The sequence below is a fragment of the Lontra canadensis genome, unplaced genomic scaffold, assembly GCF_010015895.1.
Source record: "Lontra canadensis isolate GAN:19392208 unplaced genomic scaffold, GSC_riverotter_1.0 scaffold309, whole genome shotgun sequence".
NCBI classification, from domain to species: Eukaryota; Metazoa; Chordata; class Mammalia; order Carnivora; family Mustelidae; genus Lontra; species Lontra canadensis.
The window spans coordinates 69,268-90,506 of NW_022631303.1; the positions used below are offsets into that span (position 1 = coordinate 69,268).

The 21,239-nt window shown below is 39.5% G+C and overlaps 1 protein-coding gene across 3 annotated transcripts; it reads left to right on the forward strand.

Annotated features, from left to right (window-relative positions):
• Window positions 1-1,736: 1,736 nt before the first annotated feature.
• Window positions 1,737-20,873, forward strand: LOC116862725 (phospholipase A and acyltransferase 1-like). 3 transcript variants are annotated; one of them, XM_032850094.1, is made up of 5 exons: window positions 1,737-1,933; window positions 9,491-9,557; window positions 10,041-10,179; window positions 14,373-14,641; window positions 20,620-20,873. In XM_032850094.1, exons 3-5 carry the CDS (start codon window positions 10,041-10,043, stop codon window positions 20,719-20,721), a joined length of 510 nt encoding a protein of 169 aa, XP_032705985.1. In that variant the 5' UTR covers window positions 1,737-1,933; window positions 9,491-9,557; the 3' UTR covers window positions 20,722-20,873. The 3 variants fall into 3 exon arrangements, with proteins under 3 accessions (XP_032705985.1, XP_032705987.1, XP_032705986.1); XM_032850096.1 differs by lacking the exon at window positions 1,737-1,933 and adding an exon at window positions 2,730-2,870; XM_032850095.1 differs by lacking the exon at window positions 1,737-1,933 and adding an exon at window positions 3,493-3,592.
• Window positions 20,874-21,239: the final 366 nt, after the last annotated feature.

Here is a 21,239-nt window from a genome sequence, read left to right on the forward strand (position 1 = left end):
TGTGAGTATCAAATGAGACTATGGATATGAAAGTATTTACTGATGTGTGTGTGTGTGTGTGTGTGTGTGTGTGTGTGTGCATGTGTGTGTATGTGTAAATATCCACACACTAAAACGTTGTGTTGAGCACTCTGACATCACACAATACAAACTGGTTTTAGTTTCCATGTATTAATATGGCAAATAGTGGTTTGTTACATCACAGGCTTTTGCTAGAATGTGGACTTTATTCATTTAGCAACAAACATGACTAAATCACCTCCATTATAGTTATTTCAACGTGTTTCAACCCAGTTAGGCAACAACTGAGGGGGCCATGCACGTGGTGCTTCAGTTAACAGAATAACCAAAGTAATGGAAAATGGTGATTTGGTTGTAAGCTGACATCTGCTCCCATTCCATACCATGTGAAGCCCATGAGATCCCGGGATCACAGCTCTGGATTCAGATCAGCTTTGGTTGTAAGCTGACCTCTGCTCCCATTCCATACCATGTGAAGTCCATGAGATCCCGGGATCACAGCTCTGGATTCAGATCAGCTTTGGTTATAACTGCCCAAGGTTAACTCCTTATTCCTTCTGCCTAGAAATTTGAATTCTGTGCTGCTCCTCCATAGAGAACCACTGAGCGATTAACTATCACTCCTTCCTGTAAAAAGGAAGAGAGAACTCAGGGTTCTCCTGGACTACAAGGTTCTCTCTGTTTTCCCTGCAAATTTCACTTGGGCATCAAATTGAATTTACTCTGAACTGAATGCATTTTATCTACACCTGGCAGGGATCTAGAAGTAAAATTATAAGATTTATTTCATTTTAATTCTATTATGATGCATTTAATCACAAATACCCCCAAAAAGAAATGATAATTTATCATTTTGCCCTGACTGAGCATTCCTCCTTGGTTCACATTCATGAATCCATAATACAGAGAGGAGACGGGATGATTAAGTGTCCGATTAGAGAAAACAGATTAACCTGGCAAACATAATAAATTTAACTCATAAGTGGGATGGCTTTATAAATGCTCACAATAACTCTCCTGTAGAAAATCATGAACCACTTCCTTCAGTGATGACTCAATGGAAATAGTTGGGGAACATAAAGCAAATGCATGTTTATGGCTTTCTCTTACAGACATTCAATGGGTATTGAAAGGTATATCTGATTCAGCTTAGAACTCTAAAAATATATAAAAAAGGAAACATATAATAAAAATATAAGCTAAAAAAAAAAAAAAAAGCTACCCAAAGCTACAGCCTGTCAAGTGTTCTAGTTTCCTTTCCACTTTGCCGGTGATTATATCTAGATCCCTCATGCTTTCCATGTCTTTCTATGTTCTCTCTCTGTCTCCAAAGTTGCCAAAGCCAGACCTAGTTTCAAACCATGCAGGTTCACCCTTAATTTTCATAACAGAACCTGATTCCTTTATAAAGGCAGCTGCATCTTTACATAATTCTTATCCTACTGTGGCAAAACAGATAAAATTAGCAAGCTATTTCAGCCTTTGACTCCTCCCTTTTAGCTGTGATTCCATTTAAATCAGAGTAAAAATCTAGGTTATGACTTATTTGAAGGAAAGTCCTGTACAGAGCTCCAAAAAGTTCACTTAGCAGTCCACCAGGCTTTCCTTACTTAGCTGGCTAGTCTTCCTGGCCTCCCTTTTTTAGCAGTAAGAAAAGGGATACTCTTCATGCCCAGCTTTATTTTTAAACTTGCATGGCTTTATTCCTGGAAACCTCTGCTGACCTACCTGGCCTGAAAGAGAGTCAGTTAGGCCCTGCTCTGTCACATGCACCCAATTCATGCTGAATAAAGGACCTACAGAACCAGAACTTTGGCAGGGAAGGGCAGAAGAGGTGAGGGAGGGGCACACCGGCTGCTGGAGAAGGAGAGTGGCTTGTCTTTAAGGAAGGCCCCATCCCATCAGGAGCCAGGTAAATTTGCACTGGGAGAAACTAGTACCTGGCTGCGGAGGGGTTGGCAGGCCCTCCTCTCTCCTTTCTCCTTCTTCTCCTCTTCCCATTCTAAAGCTGATCTTAGGTTAGAGGGTGGTGATACGTAGGGGTCCAAAGGGAGCGGGGTCCATGTGTGTCCTCATAGCCCTTAGGCTCTGGATCAGGCTCCCAAGCTCTCATCCAGTAGGGGTGTGTGTCTTTGGAAGCAGGGAAATTTTCTAAGGCCACGCCCTCCTTCCACTTCTGAGTTAAAGACCGAGCTGCTTTCCTGGGGGCACAGGCACTAAGGGTCCTTTCCTGGGTAAAGGAATCTGCGCAACTCTAGAAGGGTGTATACTTCTAGCGGTGCAGTGTGCATGCATGACGAGTGTACAAGAACATTTCCAGGTTCAACAAGACATTAATTTAGTAATTGCTGTGTCTAGCACAATCCTTGATACCATAAAAAATCTGATGCAAGAGTATCCCAGTGGCTAGGGGCCGGGGTGGGGAGGGCGGGGGGCCTCCCGGGAGAGTGGAGGGGGCTCCCTCATTGTTCAGGTTCCGCGCTGGGGCTGCGCTTTGACCGCTGGGTGTGCGCGTGTGTGCGTGCTTGTGTGTGCGTGCACGCGCACAGGGCAGGTGACTTGTCAGGGCTCCTCTGAGTGAGGAGTGTGAACCCCCGCGGCGCGGGCCAGTGCGGGAGCCCGCAAGAGTGAGCGGCTGCGTCAGTGGGCGCCGGGGCGCGCGGGGGAGCTGGCGTTGGGCTGGAGGGCGGCGCCGAGTGGTCGTGGGCAGCTGCGCCTTGACCTATCCCGAGGGTAGATGGAGTGGGCCGGTGGCCGCTAGCCAGAGGGACGGCAGCTGCGAGTCCAGGGCGACCCCAGGACCCCGACAGCTGCCACCAGCGGAAAAGACGCCCTCGGGCTTGAGCAAGGTGGGCTGGGGATGGTGGGGAGGACCTCTGGGTTCCCAGATAACCTTGTTTGCACCACCTGTCAGATGTGCAAAACTCAAAGGACCAGTAGAGAGCCTCCGTGCCCTTATTTGTTACAAATGGAAGCACCGACTCCACAGGGAGAGACTCAGTACCTAAGTCACACAGCTATTAAGTAGCAGAACAGGACTAGAAACTGGTCTTTCATAAGAAGTCTTTTGAAGCTATCGTCCTCACTGAACGAATACGGATAATAATACAAGTAATTGGTATTACGAAATATTAGATTTGGGGGATGGTGATATTACTTTGGCATTTGGGACTATTAATATGATTTATGTGTTGGAAAAACCCAACCACTCTGTCCTCCCTAGGCTGGGGCTTCTCATTCCCTCATTCATTAAATATTTGCTCAGCAGTCATTTGTGCTAGGCGCTCTGCTAGAAACTGAAGGTGTAGAGACAAACAAGAACCAACACTCCATACTGAGCGGAAGAGATTATTCCCCGGACACCAGTAACTGACGCAGGTGTGGGAAACACAATAGGCGTTAGATAACGCACCGTGGAAACTACCAAGGAGACATTTCTGGCTGATTGCCAGCAGACCTTGGGAAGGAGGAGGCATCTGACCTGGATCTCTAAGAGTGGGACTTTGGGGGGCATTTGGAAAGGGGCAGCGCATACCAGGTAGAAGGTTCAGTGTTAGCAACAAAATTCCAGGTGAGTGTGAGGAATAATGAATAGTTTGGTTTTCCTAGAACATGGGGATGAGCATATGCGGGCAAGATGGGAAGTCAGTAGTGGGGAGCCTTGAAGGGATTCCAAGCAGTGGTTGAGTGAGGGTGGTTTATCTGGTGGGGAGGATGGTTCATCTCCTCAGCTATAGAGTGAAGATGTGGAACCAAAGTGCCTTGCAGCTCTGAGAGGTTGCGAAGTAGCTGTTCTGGGAATGTGGGGCTTCGTGGAACCATCTCAGTGTACTGGGACCATGGATGAAAAAATTCCACTGAAGTGGGAAAGGGTCCAAATCAAATTGGAAGATTGTTGGACTAAGGATGATCTGTGTCAGTGTTTCAGATTTCCAACAGCTTTGCATTTTGGGGAGGAGTTTGTGGGAAAAGTGCTCTTAGTATTCCTGTAACACAGGTGGCCTATGGACATGAGCAGCAGGTAATCAGCCTGTCTCTATCTGTTCAGGGGACAGTTGTATCTTTAGATGCACTGGGAGGGACCAACAAGGAGCTGTAAACAAGGTAGCCTGTTTTGGCAGTAGAAACGAGAAATTTCTTGTACAAAGGTTGCAGATTTACCTTCATGCCACTCTTTGTTATGAACTAGACAAACAATTCTGTGCAGATGAACTGTTAAAACAGTCTTTTTTATCTTAAAGGAGACACACAAAGATTGTAATAGAGGACTTTATAAATGGATCTTTCTTTTTTTTAAATTTTTAAAAAATTTTTATTTATTTATTTGACAGAGAGATCACAAGGAGACAGAGAGGCAGGCAGAGAGAAGAGAAAAGCAGGCCCTCTGCGGAGCAGAGAGCCCGATGTGGGGCTCGATAAGGCAGAGGCTTAACCCACTGAGCCACCCAGGCGCCCCATAAATGTATCTTTCATTAGTTCTGTGTTATCTCATGTTCATGAAGCGCACTATTATTTTCGTGTGCCCAAATGAAATGGGTAGATGTGGTCCATGTAAATCAAGTTACCCAAGCAGACAGGTTATAGCCATTTGTCTAAGGTCTGAGTCTAGGCGCCTTTTAGATGCTTCTAGCCCTACCTTGACACCCCCCATGCAAGAGAAGATTAGGGATTCCCCAAGGTCCATTTCCCATTACTCTCTGGTTCTGCATGTAAATGTTTAAAAACTTTCTGTGTTGTTGATGAAATATATATTCCATGTGCTTTCACAGCTTCTCCATGTGATGGGCTTTTGAGAAGAGGGAAAATAAGAAATGTTTAGTAGCAGTTCCTTTGGTTAATGGTGTTAATCAATGGTATAAAGAAGGAACATGCAGGCTGGAATAAGAAGACAGACCTGGAACTGAATTCTCTCTCTGCCACTTACTATCTTTGTAATTTTAGGTCTGACAGATAACTCATCGGAGCCTCAGGTTCCTCATCTGTAAAATGGTGATCATAATAATCAGCTCCCAATGGCTAAGTGGCCCAGGAGTGTGCTAGAAGGGCTGCTGAAATACCAGCAATGGAGGCAGTACAGTGTGAATGAGCAGAAGCAGTTAGGATACGGAGCCGATCTTGGAAGGAGGCTAGTCTGAGTCCAGGTTGTGGGTTCTGCCCTTTCCCACTGTGTGACTTTGGGTAGGTTCCTGAACTGCTTGTGGACACCATAAGCCTCATCTTTAAAATGGGGGAAATAATTCTCTCTCGTTCATGGTGTTGATTTGAGGATTCCCCCTAGCACCACGCTGGGAAAACAGAAGGAGAGAACATCAGAGCTGAAAGGGACCTTACAAGGCCTTCTAGCCCTAATCACTCTCGCTTTCCACCACTACTGTGGAAATGCCATTTTTATCAACCCTGACTGTATTTAAACATGCCCAGTGACAGACTGCTATCTGCACAAGGTGCTCTGTGCCATTGTTGGACAACTTTCGATGAAGTTTTCCTCCTACACAGCTGAAATCTCCCTCGATATAACTTCCACATATTTGTCCTCTCCTATGTCCTATATTTAAAAAAAAAAAGCATTGGTCTCTTTTCTCACTAATATTTTTGTTTTTAGGTAATTCTTGATCCACATGTAATTGTAAGAAATAACACAGAGCGATCCTTTGCACCTTTCCCCAGTTTCCCCCAGTGGTAACGTCTTGCAAACTGCAGTGCGATATCACAGACAGGTTATTGCTTTGATGTGATCAAGAGGCAAAACATTTCCATCATCTCTAGAATCTCTCAGGTTGCCCTTTTATAGCGACACTCTCCTCCCTCTCACCACTTCCTTAACCCCCGGCAACCACTATTTCTTCTCTCTTTCTCTGATTTTGTCATTTCAAGAATATTCTATAGATAGAATCATACGGTATCACACTTTCTGGCATTGGTTTTTTTCACTCAGCATAATTCTTTGCAGATTCACTCAGGTTGCCGCACGTATCAGTGGTTTGTTTCTTTTTCTTCCTTAGCAGTATTTCATGCTATGGCTGTACCACAATTTATTTACCCATTGAAGGTCTCCTGGGCTGTTTCCAGTTTGGGGCTATTACAAATAAGCTGCCCTAAACACTCATGTATAGGTTTTTGTGTAAATATAAGTCTTCATTGTCTTCAGTCTCTGGGGTAAATGTCTAGCAGTACATCTCTGGATCATATGGCAGTTACAAGTTTTTAAAGAAATTGCTTCAAGAATGGCTATGCCGTTTTATGTTCTCACCAGCAAATGAGTGATAGAGTTGCTGTGCATCCTTGTTGGCATTTTCTGTTGTCAGTATTTTTAATTTTTGTTATTGGGGTAAGTGTGTGATGTTATCCTATTGTGGTTTTAATCTGCATTTCCCAAGTGGCTAATGATGTTTAACATGGCTTACTTGACATCTGAGTCTCTTCTCTGGTGAAATGTCTTTGTGTCTCGTAGTCAGGTTCTAATTGCATTCCGTGCTCTCTCACTCTTGAGTTTTGAGAGTTCTTTCTATGTTCTCAGTAGTCGTCCTTTCTTAGTTATGGGATTTGCAAATATTTTCTCCCATTCTGTAATTTGTCTTCTTGAGCTTTTAACAGGGTCTTCTTCAGTGCAAAATTCTAAATTTTGAGGACGTCAATTTGCCAATTTTTCCTTGTATGGATAGTACTTTTGGTATCAAGACTAAGAACCCATCTACCCTAGATCCTGGAGAATTTATTTTATGTGCTTTCTCCTCTATGTTTTATAGTTTTACATTTAATTCCATGATCCATTTTGAAATATTTTTTGTATAAGGTGTGAGACTTGGGTAGAGGTTTGTATTTATTTTTTTTTTTGTCTGTTTTTTTTTTTTTAACATTATTTATTTATTTGACAGAGAGAATGAGAGAGAGAGAGAGAGATCACAAGTAGGCAGAGAGGTAGGCAGAGAGATGGGGGGAAGCAGGCTCCCCACTGAGCAGAGAGCCCGATGTGGGGCTTGATCCGAGGACCCTGAGATCATGACCTGAGCTGAAGGCAGAGGCTTAACCCACTGAGCCACCCAGGCGCCCCCTGTTTTTTTTTTTTTAATGAGTATTCAATTGCTCTCCCACCATTTCTTGAAAATCTTTTGTAAAATAGCATATGACCTTTGGTGAGTCAAAGTGTCCACCTGTTACTAGTTCCCCTATCTTGAAAATGAGGGGCTGTTCTAGAACTAGATGGGTGTTATTCAAGCTCCATTCCTAGAATTTCTGGGGCCCCAGAGAACCTCAGTAGCAGCAGCAATGAGAAGCAGATGGGACTCTCATGCTCCTTCCTGACTTCATCCAGGATAGAGGTACTTTTGTGTTTTATATTTTTGTGGGTCCCTCTGATATTTGATTTAATTCGGGGCCCTGCTGCTAAAAACAAGTTTGGAGAGCAGTGGATTATGTAATGTCTGATGTACCTTTCTGCAATAAATTGCTGTGTTTCTAAGCACTTACTGTTGGAACTCACTTTCCCCTTACATATTAGCTTCCAATCTCCTCCCTTAGTTTCTTGAGTGGCTACTCATATGAAATGTTTTCCTTGTTATCCCACCATCCTTCAATATATATAAATGATAGGGTTCGTGAAATCAATTAACTTACATTTCATAAATCAGTTTACAAACTATGTGTCAGAATTGAAAATGTGTTAAATATATTAAAATTGTGCAGTGGAATCATCCATTTCATGGAATTATTGTGGCTGAAAGGATAAGGAGCTCAAATCACACAAAAGCCATGAGCTACTTACTCAACATTTACACACAGCCACCTCTGTGGCTTACCATCTATCTGTCTAGCTTTGGCTAGTCCACAAAGCCTGGTTACAGTAGCTCACCACCACTGCTCCAGCATTGGGAACCATTTTGTACCCATATAGCCATACAGCCACATTTTTCATTTTCAATACAATTCTCAATAAATTACACGAGATGTTCAACTCTTGATTATAAAATAGGCTTTGTGGTAGATGATTTTGCCAACTGTAGGCTTATGGAAGTGTTCTGAGCATGTAGAAGGTAGGCTAGGCTAAGTTATGGAGTTTGGTGGGTTAGATAAAGAAAATGCATTTTGACCTATGGTATTTTCAACTAACAATGGGTTTCCTGGGATATAACCCCAATATAAGTGATCTGTACGAAGGTTTCAAGGAGTATTTTCCAGAAGTTGGCATTAGCTGTTGTATATTTTTTTCCCTGCAAAATGTGATGGCAACATAATAAGCTCAAATAGTTGTTTAAAAAGTTAAATAGGGTTAATGGAGATAGTGCATTTGAAAAAAAAAATGTTACACTACAAAGTGCTCTGTGTTCAAAGGATGATTATTGTTGTGCACTTGGCTGGGTCCCTGAATTCTAGTAGGCAGCTGGGTGTGTTTGCTGAATCTTATTCATGGGAAATGTGTTTGTTTATTTCATAGTATATGATCTATTTTTCCTTTTAGTGCCCATGTGGCCAAATTCTGAACTCCATCTTAATAAGACTCAAACATATTTGACAGAGCGGTTAGACTTAATGGTTTCCATAAAGTTGTTTTCATAGTTATTTTTCAACAGATGGACAGCTTACATTTGGCGGGATTTCTGTGACAGTGTGATGATTGAAGTTTTCAACAGATGGCACACAAATACTTGGGAAAACACCCTCCCAATATGAAGTGTTGTAAAAAAGACTTTTAGAGTGCCAGAAAAATGATAGTCTGTATTCCCAAGTCCTTAGCCTATGCTATTATGATTATAACTTAGATGGTTTGGAAATTTCCCTTTCTGGCACTTGGATTTATTTTGTTAATGAGCATACATATCTATATTAGAGTGAGAGATGATGAGAATCTGCTGTCAATTGAAGATTCAACACGGATACAGCACTAAATCTCCTTTTGAGTATTGATGAATGTCTCTTAACTTCCGCCTGCTGAGTCATTCTACTTCCATGCCATACATACATAGGAAATGTAACCTCCCATAAAAATCAACCATCAGGGATTTCTATGTTCTTTCTGAAAAGTATTGATTAAAAAAAAAAATCTTCACCAAACTCAGAATTTTCAGACATATTCATCAACATGGTGAACTCCCCAACCTTTCAAGTTGTCTCACTTCTACGATGGCTACTTTACACTGTTTTTGGAATCAGTAAGTAAGGAATCAGACAGTGAGTGAAGCAGTAGGGGAGTGGTGGAAATAGGTGGGGATATTCGTGGTTGTCATATGACACGGAGCATTTACTGATTATTTAGTGGGTAGAGACTGAAGTGCCTAGTCCTGCATGATACAGTTTGGCACAAGGAAGCAATGTTCTGTTTCTTACAGTATGACTGAATATCTGGCTGGCCACTCATCTGAGCCTGGAACTTATCTCTGGTTAAGTTAAATGATAGAGTAAGTTTTGCAATATAAGGTATGTTTTTGCACAGAATATCAGTATCCACCCATGCCCTGTTCTTTGATTTTACTAGGCTGGTATATGAAAGGCGGAAAGACTTCGCATCTTCTGCTTCTGAATGTTGACCTTTTTCATGCTAAGTAAGTACAAGCATATGGATACTTTATTATGGGTTTTGGTACAGTCACAGACTGAGTGTTTACATAAAACAGATGTTATTATAAATTAAATTCCCCTTTCTATTCCAAATAGGACATCCTATTAATACTTTGGAAATTTTGTATGTAGGTAAATTATCCTATCTATGAATTTCTGGATTTAAAGAGGGAACTATAAAATGCTTACTATTGTAAAGGAGCCCTGAGATTGACCAGGATGAGAAGCATTGCTATAGAAAATTAAGCAATTAGCAAACAAAATTCTTTCTCACATCTTTTTCAACTGTATGCATATAATAGAGTGTTGGAATCATTCAAAGAAAAGGACAGTGGCATGAGTTTAAGTCTTTAATAAGGAATGCAATCCCAATAATTTCTGTGTGTCTATACTTCTATGAAAGTCTTAAACGAATTTTCTTTTGGCAAGTCATGTCAGCTAGATCTCCTCTGTGTCTATCATTTCAGATGGCGTTTAATGATTGCTTTAGTTTGAGCTATCCTGGTAACCCCCAGCCAGGGGACTTGATTGAAGTATTTCGTTCTGGCTATCAGCACTGGGCACTGTACTTGGGTGATGGTTATGTTATCAACATAGCACCTCTAGGTAAGGTTTGTTTACAGCAACTCCTAAGAGCTTTTGAGTTTTCTTGTTATAAGGAGGAATCATGAATGAATTCATGAAATAAAATAGAAACAAAATATAGAAAGTAGATAAACCTATCTGAAACAGGTTTAGAGAAGGACATACTAAGACCAAACTGGGACTGGATAAATCACAAAGACCAATTAACATAAGATTTAAAACCTCTGGATTGGAAAAAAAAAATGAAAAAGTAAATAATCCACTGGGGAAAATATTTGTCACAAACATGGTAAGAATCATTGTCTTCCAATCCCAACTTGTTTCATTTACTCTTTATATATCACACAAATTATATCAATTCATTCAGCATTTATTTATAGATTACTCAGCATATGCCAAATGCTATTCTAGATGCTGTGGATACATAAACATCAAAATCCCAACAAACAACTGGGTAAGGAACTATGAACAGTTTATAGGAAAAGAATACCAGAAGCCAATACCTATCTTTAAAGGTAGTAATCTAGAAATTGTATAATAAAATAATAGATTTTATGACTATCACATTAGCAAAGATTTTAAAATGATAATAGTGTGGATAAGGCTATAAGGAAATAAAAACAAGGATATTGTTTCAAGAAATGAAAGTTGCTAACATCGTTCCTGAAAGCAATTTAACTGTATGTATTAAAAGTCTTTTTAAAAAGATTTTATTTATTTGACAGAGAGAGACATAGCGAGAAAAGGAACACAAGTGGTGGGGGGTGGAGGGGAGGTGGGTGGGAGGGGGAGAAGCAGGCTTCCTGAGCATCGGGGAGCCCGATGTGTGCATCTGGATCCCAGGACCCTGGGATCATGACCTGAGCTGAAGGCAGAGGCTTTAACCCACTGAGCCACCCAGGCGTTCCTATGTATTAAAAGTCTTAAAAGAGTTCATATATTCTGCCCCTGTAATTGTACTTCCATGATTTTATTCTTCAGAAATATTTATAGAAATGTGGAATAACATTCCTTATAAGAGTGTTTACTTTTACCTCATTTATAACAGTTTAAAAAATAGATAATAGCAAAATAACAAATGTTGGTGAGGATGTGGAGAAAAAGGGAACCCTCTAGCACTGTTGGTGGGAATGCAAACTGGTGCAGCCACTTTGTAGAAAACAATATGGATGTTCCTCAAAAAATTAAAAATAGAAAGTCCTATGATCCAGTAATTCCACTATTGGATATTTACCTAAAGAAAATGAAAACACTAATTTGAAATGATATATGTACCCCTATGTTTATTGCAGCATTATTTACGATGGCTAACATGTGGGAAACAATCTAGGTGTCCATCCATAGATGAATGGATAAAGAAGATGTGGTATATAAATAATGGAATATTACTCAGCCATGAAAAAGAATGAGTTCTTGCCATTTGCAACAACATGAATGCACCTAGAGGGTATTATGCTAAGTGAAATAAGTCAGACAGAGAGAGACAAATACCATATGATTTCACTTACATATGGAATCTAAAACACACACACACACACACACACACACACACACAAGTGAACAAACAAGCCAGAAACAGACTCGTAAATATAGAGAGCAAATGGGTGGTTACCAGAGGGGAGAGGATAGGGGAATGGATGAAATATGTGGAGGAGACTAAGAGACACAAAAAAAGAAATTCTCAGTTGCTTAATGTTCAGTAGGGAACTAGTTAAATGAATTATGACTTTGCCACAGAATATTAGATATATGACATATCTAATATTTGACATATTAGATATGTCAAACATATTCTATGTTTGACAGAATTCTTTAGTTGCAAGTAACAGAAAACAAACAAATTAGGTTGAGCAAAAAGGCAAATTCATTGCTTCACTGAGGGGAACTACAAAAAGGGTGAAGATGGTACTGGACTCAGGGATGCTTGGATGAAGGGGATTGAACATGATTATCAAGCCTCATATCTGCATTTTCTTTCTGTATATTGTCTTAATACTCCCAGTCTATGTCTCTCTAGGAAGCTGAACTAATTGACCGTCAGTATCCTTAGGCTCTCATTCTTACAGTCCTGTGACCCAATAGAAGAGAGCTAATCCCTTCCTGTTCTAGTAAGAACTAGCATGGAGAATAATCCTAGTTCATATAGTGTGGATCCCATGCCCATCACTGGACCATCCCTGTGCCCAGGAGAATGAGATACTATAACTGACCCATACAAAACCTTTTCCAGAAAGAAAGAGTCAGTTGTGGGATGGGGTGCTAGATAGGCCAAAACAACAGCTACTATAATGGCCATTAAAAAATCATATTTCTGGCCATGTTTAATTGCATGAGATAATCTTGCATGATATTTATTTGAAAATTCCAGATTAAAAATGTAGTATGTAATGTGATACCTAGTTTGCAAAGAAATAATATATACACATGTGAATGCACACATATACACACATCTGTATTCATGTGTTAAGAAGACATAATAGAAGTACATCAAAATAATAACAGTTATTTCTGGGTGGGTAGATAATGGGTGATTTATATCTACATGTTTATGTAGGTTTTTTTTTGTATTTCCTAAATGCTTAGAAATAAGCACAAATCGTTTCTTAAGAAAAAATATATGCAATTAAATAGACTGGGACATGATACCTTTAGAAAAAGTGTTAGTAATCCTAGTCTTACTATCTTGAAAACACCTGAGAATTTTTAATGAAGTGGTTTTTGCAACATTTTGAGATATTTGCCTCTTGTTCTAGAGTATTGAAAATAGAAATGGCAAATAAAATAACATATATGATAAAGAGCCATTAGTTTCTGCAGAGTCTGGTGATTACCATTAAGCAATGTTAAATTATTTCTGCAGTTTTCACATCTGGAAAATAATAAAGAGATTTTCCTGTTCTTTCTTTATTTTCACGCAGTAAGCTCCATATTACTGTGGTTGTAGCATGGAGCTTTGATCATGGATACTGAAATCCAATTCCTGGTTCTGTTGTTAACTACTCACATCATATTTTGCAAGCCAGTTTATCTCTCCACACTTCAATATCCTCACCTGTAAATGGATTGCAACAGACTAGTTTTTTTTTTAAATTTTAGGAATTCTAACTAGGAGATACAGGCTTTAAGAACTTGTAATGTATAAGGACTTTCAATGTGTAAGATAGTAACTGGAAATGCTGCTTGAAGAAAAGGAGCTTGGAAGGTAGGAAAAAAGAGAAGTAGAAAAAGGAAGAGTGTCTAACCACCAGTTATATGGAGATCCCCTCCCCCCATCCATGATTTACTTGAACAAATAGCCAAGCATAGCAGTCTCAGGCAGATGGAGAGGGACCAGGGCCTGGTGTTAGAGCTGAACACTGAGCAATCATCTGTCCAGGCTGATACTGACAGTAGCAGACCAGGAGACAATGGTCCCTGGAAGTCTAGGCAGATGCTTGCCAAATAAGGCAGCTAAAATGGAGTGGCAGGGGATGGGGCACATAACAGGTGGGTGCGTAGGGCATAGCCTAGGGCCACATCTATTGGGCAGCACCTACTAGGTTAGGTTCAGTTTCAGGACCTAGTTTCTTGGTTGAAAGAAACTGGCAAGACAAAAGCAGGGCCCCAGTTGATCCTCTCTGACCCTTTAGAGGACTGAGGTATCATGCAGGTTTCAAATTGTACCATGCAGATTTCAAGCCAAGTTGAAAGGACAAGTGTAAAAGGCAGAAGAAGGGGTAAGGAGCACAGCTTCGAGACTAGGATGAACTCACTGATCCTAATACACAACTGCCGAGCTCCAGAGATACTAGTTTGGAAGTTTCAGATGCTGAAAAAGAGCATGTTTTATAGAAAAAAGTAGACAGTGGTCTTAGATGTACTGTGCTAAGAACATATACCAAGATCTCGAACAATAATGCCAACTGATAGAGATCTTATTCCTCAAGAATGGGTAGTTTTCTCACCCAATCTGCTCTATGGGCAGATACAAATATTCAGAGAGTTTCCTTATATTCCACTCATATTGTACTGTTACCGATAAACTTACAGAATGAGTTGTTCAGTCTGGCAAGATTAAGTGGCCTCTGGTTTGGTGGTAAGTTAGGAACAGAGCTTCCTTCCTTCAGGGGCTTCAGTGACTCCATCAGTTCCAAAAGTGTGGCACTGTAATTATATGGCATTGGATTTCACTGGGTTGTATCACTTGATCTTGCTAACTAGAATTCTCCTTATAGAGGATGGCATTTCTTCCTCATTTACGAGCGCCAAGTCTATATTCAGCAGGAAAGCCCTGGTGAAGATGCAGCTGCTGAGGGATGTTGTGGGAAAGGACACATACAGAATAAACAATAAATATGATGGGACCTACTCCCCTCTCCCCGTGGAAGAAGTCATGCAACGGTCAGAGATGGTTATTGGACAGGAGGTGGAATATGACATACTTGTCAACAACTGTGAGCATTTTGTGACTTTGCTTCGTTATGGAGAAGGAGTTTCAGATCAGGTGAGTTTCCTTTAGAAGATACATAAAAAGGTTCTTACGTTGGAAAAATAATAACTACTGACTGTAAGACTCCCAGGCAGCAAACAAAAGGAAAAGGACAAGAAAATATGAGAATTCCAAAGGATAAAGGAAGGAATCTAGTTGACCAAGGTCATGTAGCAAGTTAATGGCCAAATTAAAGCTTGAATGTGGACATCATGAATTTGGGGCTGGGAGGAACTTGAAGCAGAATCAAGACCATAGCTTTTCTGTCAGTCCTATTATCCTCTGTCCTTCAGGGTTTTGTTTTGTTCTATTTTCCCATTTCCCTGTCATACAGCAGTTTCAAATCAGTAACCTCATGCACTGAAAAGAACATTCTGAAAAGAATGTTGACATTTTTAAGTGGGAGATCATTTGCCAAAAACATAGATGGTAACTCTGGGATTCTTTTCCCTTAGCTGAGAGAGGCCAACTAATGACAGACATATTTTGGTGGATTTGAAAATGGTTTCTGTCTCCTTGCAATGCCAGTTTCAGAGGAATTGTGTGCTTTTAAGCAGCTCCTTTGATTCATTGAGATTTTGGATAATTTTTTTAAAATGGATCGATTATTTTTAAAATAGCATGCAATGTTGCCATTTCTCACACTATTTTGTAGCATAGCAGATTCCTAACTAAAAGCATGCTTGATTCATTTGCCTTCTTTTTTCCTATCATACCACCAATCCAATTCCAACATGGATGTTTTAAGCTAAAGATTTATTAAAGTGATATAAGAGAATGAATAAAGGTTCCCAGTATCTTGAAACTGTTGAATCTGTTATATAAAAGTCTATTCTAAGGAATGAGTTTACAATTCTTCTCATGGAAGCTTGGGAAGATAGGAGAGGGAACATTATGAAAGGATACATTTGTTTTCATTGGGAAATAATTTAATTGGAAACTCATTTTTATTAGGAAATGCATTAACATAATGAATGTTCTATTCACATATAACAATAAATTGCTTCTGAACCAGAACACAGAGGATATCCACACAAATTCCTGCTCACCTTCGCATTGAAAACTAGTGATATAGCTGGAAATGCAGTCCATCCCTCTCCTTTGCAAATGATAAAGTTGTCTGCTGTGTTCAACAAGCAATTTTTTTAATGTGGCTTTTTTTTAAAAAAAAAGGATTAATACCACCTTTTTGCTTTGACTCTAATTTACAATCCCTCATCTTTTCACCTTTCATACCCAGAATCAACTCAGGAAAATTAATCATTCCTCAACAACTAGAATGGTTCTCTAACAGGTTCTGTTGAAGACAGTGCTGTGACAGCCTTAAGAAGCCATCTAAACTTTGGAATTCTGCTGACCGGAGCTAGACCAACTTCTTCCCCAGGGGTTAGCTGGGTGGTTTTGGGAACATTGTTTATCAGTTTCCTAATCTATAAACTGAGGTTGTTTGGAGGATTATAGGAGATATTTGAAGTCTGTTAGCACAATGTATTACATATTATTCATCACCAAACCAGCAAAACTTGGATGAATATTTTTAATCACAATATTTTAAAAAATTTATATATCTTTGTTGGTACTCTTCAATAAAATGTTGACCTGATAGAAACTATAGCACTTGTATTATTATTTTCATAACTATCAATAATTAGTAGTATTATTACTAATAATAGCTAATATTGGATTCATTTTTGGATCTCCTCAGGGCTTTGGGGTCTTGAGCTTAGAACTGTTTTTTGGGGGGGGATGGCTGTGTGTTTATCCCAATTTAAAAAACTGCAAATGCATTTAAAAAGATTAGAAAGGTGGAAGGATTGTAGCCCCATTTTTGTCTTCTTTGTGTTTGTCTGTATTCAAAAAAACAGTAATAGACTTTATTTTTTAGAGCAGTATATAGTTCACAGCAAAATTGAACTAGAAGTTTAGAGAGTTCCCTCAAAGCCCTCCCCGTTAGCCATGTACACAGCCTTCCCCACTATTAACAGTCCACATCAGTGTAGTATACTTGTTACAAAAGATGAACCAACACTGACATGTTACCCATTAGAGTACATAGTGATGAAAGCTGGAATATGTCACCTCAAAATATGTGGCATAAGGATTATTTTGAGCTGAAAGCAGTTGAGAAGCAGACCGTAAAAGTTGGACATACATTTTCAAAGGTGTCCCTCTGCCCTTCTCTAGCAGGAAGGACAAAAGTTAATCATCCAGGACAACTGGTGGTTATCATTAAGACTCTTACCAGCCTGGAGAGGACACCAGAGGAATCTAAATGACAACCTTAACTAACTAGATTTTGTCATAAGTTTCTCATATATTTACCTTCCCATGGTCTGCTGCTCTGGGAAGCCTAAAACTGCTTTCTTTTGTCCTGTCATTACTCTACAAACCTACTGTTCTTTTTTGAAGATGCCATATAAGCCTGAATTCTACTCCACCTCTTTGAGATACTCTTCCCTGAGTTTCTCCCATGTATATATGAGATGAATATGTTAGTAAACTTGTTGGTTTTCTTTTGTAAAGTTGTCTTTTGTTAATAAGGTTTAGCTGAGAAACTAAGGTGGATACAGGAAAAAGTTTTGCCTCTCCTAAAATAGTTTACATTAGGGTTCACTCTCAGTGTTGTACATTCTATAAATTTTGACAGATGTATAGTGACATATATATATACATCACTATAGTTTCATACAGAATAATTTCCCTGCCTTAAAATTCCTCTATCTTCCACTTGAGTATTCATCTTTCCTTCACTCTAAACCTCTGGCAACAATTGAGCAGTATGCATACTAAGCAACATTCATGTAAAATTCCTCCATCTATTTTCATGGTTTGGTAGCTCACTTTTCTTTATCACTCAATAACATTCCATTGTCTGGATATACATTCACCTACTAAAAAACATCTTGGTTGATTTCAGGCTTTGGTAATCGTGACTAAAACTACTAGAAACATTTGTGTGCAGGTTTTCATGTGGATATGAATTTTCAGCTCCTTTCAGTAAATACCAAGGAGCATGATTACTGGATTGTATGGTAAGAGGATGTTTAGTTTTGTAAGAAACCACCAAAGTGTCTTACAAAGTGGCTCTACCCTTTTGCATTCCCACCAACAGTAAATGAGAGTTCCTGTTTTTCCACATCGTCTTTAGGATTTGGAGTTGTGATCATTTTAGGTTTTAGCCATTCTGCTAGGTACAGAGTGGTATCTCATTGTCTTAATTTGCAATTCCCTAAATCTGTGAAGTTAAGCATCCTTTCATGTGCTTCTTTGTCACCTGCATATCATATTTGATGATGTTTCCTTTGAGATCTTTTGTCAATTATAGATTTTTAAATTGGGTTCCTTGCTCATTTTCTTTTTGTTGAGTTTTAAGAGCTTTTTGCATATTTTGAATAACAGTTCTTTACCAGATCTGTCTTTGGAAACGTTTTTTTTCTAGTCTGTGGCTTGCCTTTAAAAAAATTCTTAAATAGACATTTGCCACTGTTACAGTCTTTTATTTATTTATTTATTTATTTATTTATTTATTTTTTAAAGATTTTATTTATTTATTGGACAGACAGGGATCACAAGTAGGCAGAGAGGCAGGCAGAGAGAGAGGTGGAGGCAGGCTCCCTGCTGAGCAGAGAGCCCAATGCGGGGCTCGATTCCAGGACTCTGGGATCAGGACCCAAGCCGAAGGCAGAGGCCTAACCCACTAAGCCACCCAAGCGCCCCACCACTGTTACAGTCTTAACAAGGTATTAAAATGTGCCTGCCTTTGTGGAAGATGGCAGCGCCCTTGAATAGGCCTGGACAAGCTGAACTGTGATACAGTCTGACTGTGCTTCAGTGCATAGCACTGTGGCCTTCGTCTCAGGGGAAGAGGAATTTTGATAAGCCCTGAAGTCATCTGTGACCCAGCTACACTATGTCAGGACACAGCACTCCAGATTCAGCTAATGTTTCATTGGTCATGTATAGATCCTCGGAATATGGCCTTTATTCTTTATGAACCCTGTAAAGGATAAAATGTGAAAAGTCAGCTTAAGTGATTTTATAATCCTAAATTGTAAAATAAAAGCTCTAGTTCACTGAGAACATTCTGGGATGTTATATTCTTGCAGGTCAAATCCCATTACACATAACTCCAAGAGATTATCCAAATTACTCAGAATTTTGCCATCTGGACTATAACTTGAAATAAGTGTTTGGGATTTGGGAAACTGCCTACACTGTAGGAAGTAGCTTCCTTGTCATGGTATCTGGCCTATGTGCTCTCAGGGGGTTTTGGTTTAGGATCACATTGCTCTCCCCAGACCTCTTAGATCTGTGGGATTTCTCTCGCCTCTTATGTTTCAAGCGGCTGAAGGAGACACAGTGAATTAGGTCTGCATTTAGCTGGGACCACCCTACCCATAGGCCTCTGCCACCTCCCCAGGCTCTCTTTTGACTCCTCTTTCTAAAGGCACCAATTGCAACTTCTTATTTATTACCTTCCACACTTCCCCATCTCAAAACTTCCTGGGATCTCAGTATGTGCCTGAAATTAAATGAGGGTTAGGCTTGATTTATAATCCTTGATTCTTGTCTGATTACTGATTTTTCCCCTCTTTGGAATGTTGTCCTTTATCTCGTATTTTCCTGTCCCTTTGGCTCTCCATGTGCCAAGTGGGTAGCTCTATGCTGTGGCAAATTCTGACTCTTCCCTGGGAAATAACTTAGGTGGTGACTCATTAAAATGTATGAATAAAATAATCAACCAAACAGAATTAGAATTGTAAACTAAATTGGATTTGTCAGTTGTTTGCCAATGCCATTCTCCCTGGCAACTGAGGATGGTGGCAGAGCAGGGAGCTACAATGACAGGCCTTGTCCCTAGAGACCACAGGATGGTATAACGTGTTTCTTTCTTGGCCAGGCCCTTGTGGTCTATTTCCAACAGGGAAGCTATAGTTGGGGAGGTAGCACTGTGTAGCAGTCTTGTGGGGATGGCAACCTATGTGGGGAAGGCCTGTGGGTTAGACAGAAGGAGTGCTCAAATGTGAGCTGGGTCAGGATTTCCAGTATTTGGGTTGGTCCCTAGAGTCATTTGGGAGAAATGTTTTGTTTTATTTGAAAGCCCGATTCTTAAATCCCAAAGAACAACTGTTGTTTTCAGAATACCTGATGACTCTGAAGCATCTGAATGTGACCTTTGGGTCATAAAATTGCACTCAAACTCATACAGATGGAAGGCAATATTAGCTGAGTGCCATGAAAACCATGAATATTCATTAGATCCCTCATCATGATGATTAATATCCTTAAAGCTATAAATGTCTGAACTCCTTTATGGACAATTGAGCTTGAGAGTGGTTTATTTTAGTTTGTCTACATGAGAAATTAATTTTTGACACAATAGTTAACATCATTATTGACTTCTTTGGAAGTTTGTTTATCAAAATAGAAATTGTATCTACCAAATAAGAGCTTATAGGTATTTAGCTTAGATGACATCTCTGAATTATTTTGCTAGTAGACATTCTCAAGTCAGAAAACACACACACACTCAGATTTTCACCCTGGTATAGACCCAACCAACCTGTATGTGTTTAGGAGATAATGATTGTTTAGAGGCAATTGGTTCATGACTCAACCTATTTCTAAACATCATGGTGGAATGACCTCAGGCAAATCACTTAACTTACCAAGCTTTGCAAAACAGGAGTACTACTACCTCCCAGATGTACTACCATGTTTATAAGGAATTGTGCCATGATGAGTTATAAATTGTTGGGGACCACAAAAATATGAAGAATATATACATATGTGTATTTAACTATATCTTTGTCATAATTATAAAAATCATAAATTTATGTGTTCATACACAGTTAAATTTTACATGAAGCTTTAAATTTATCCTTTGTACATTAAAAAGGTCTTCATTTTAAAAACAAGCTAAAGTTTGGGTTTAGGACAGAGATGCCTTTAGAATAAGATTTGTTTTTTGTTTGTTTCTCATTTCTTTATAGGCCAATCAAGCAATAAGTACCATTGGGTTTGTGGCAGCTGCTGCTGGTGCCTTCTCACTCCTGGGTTTGTTTCCAAAAAGACAAAGAGCAAAATACTATTAACAATTTACTGAAGAGATATTGGAGCTGAAGGAATTTGTGAGGAGGGGAAAAAAAACCTGGGATGAATACTTATTTTCAATGCATCATTATTGTTCCAAATTCCAGTGATGGATGGCAGGCTCTTTAATAAATTGCTTACTGATATTATCTCATCATTGAGCCATGGAAATTTTTTTCCCTACTAGCAAAGATTTGCTGTGGCAGCTTGAACAAGAAGCAGTAGCCTTTTGAGCAAGCCAGCAGCGGATCTTAACAAAATCACATCATATTTTATCTTCTACCATAAATGTTGTTTTCCTTTTTCCTGAGGGTGGCTATTTTCTACTTTCCAAAGGAATAGAGAACAGTTTATATGTGATTTTAAAGGAAATGTTAAGAGCCTCAAATTGTTGAGATTGACATCTAACTTCATATTCCCTTTCTGGTCAGAAAAGAAACTGGGACATTTGAACATTTCATTAAGCAGTTTGAGGAGCTCTGATTAACAATCCATTTGAGAGCACATGCCCATCTCTTAG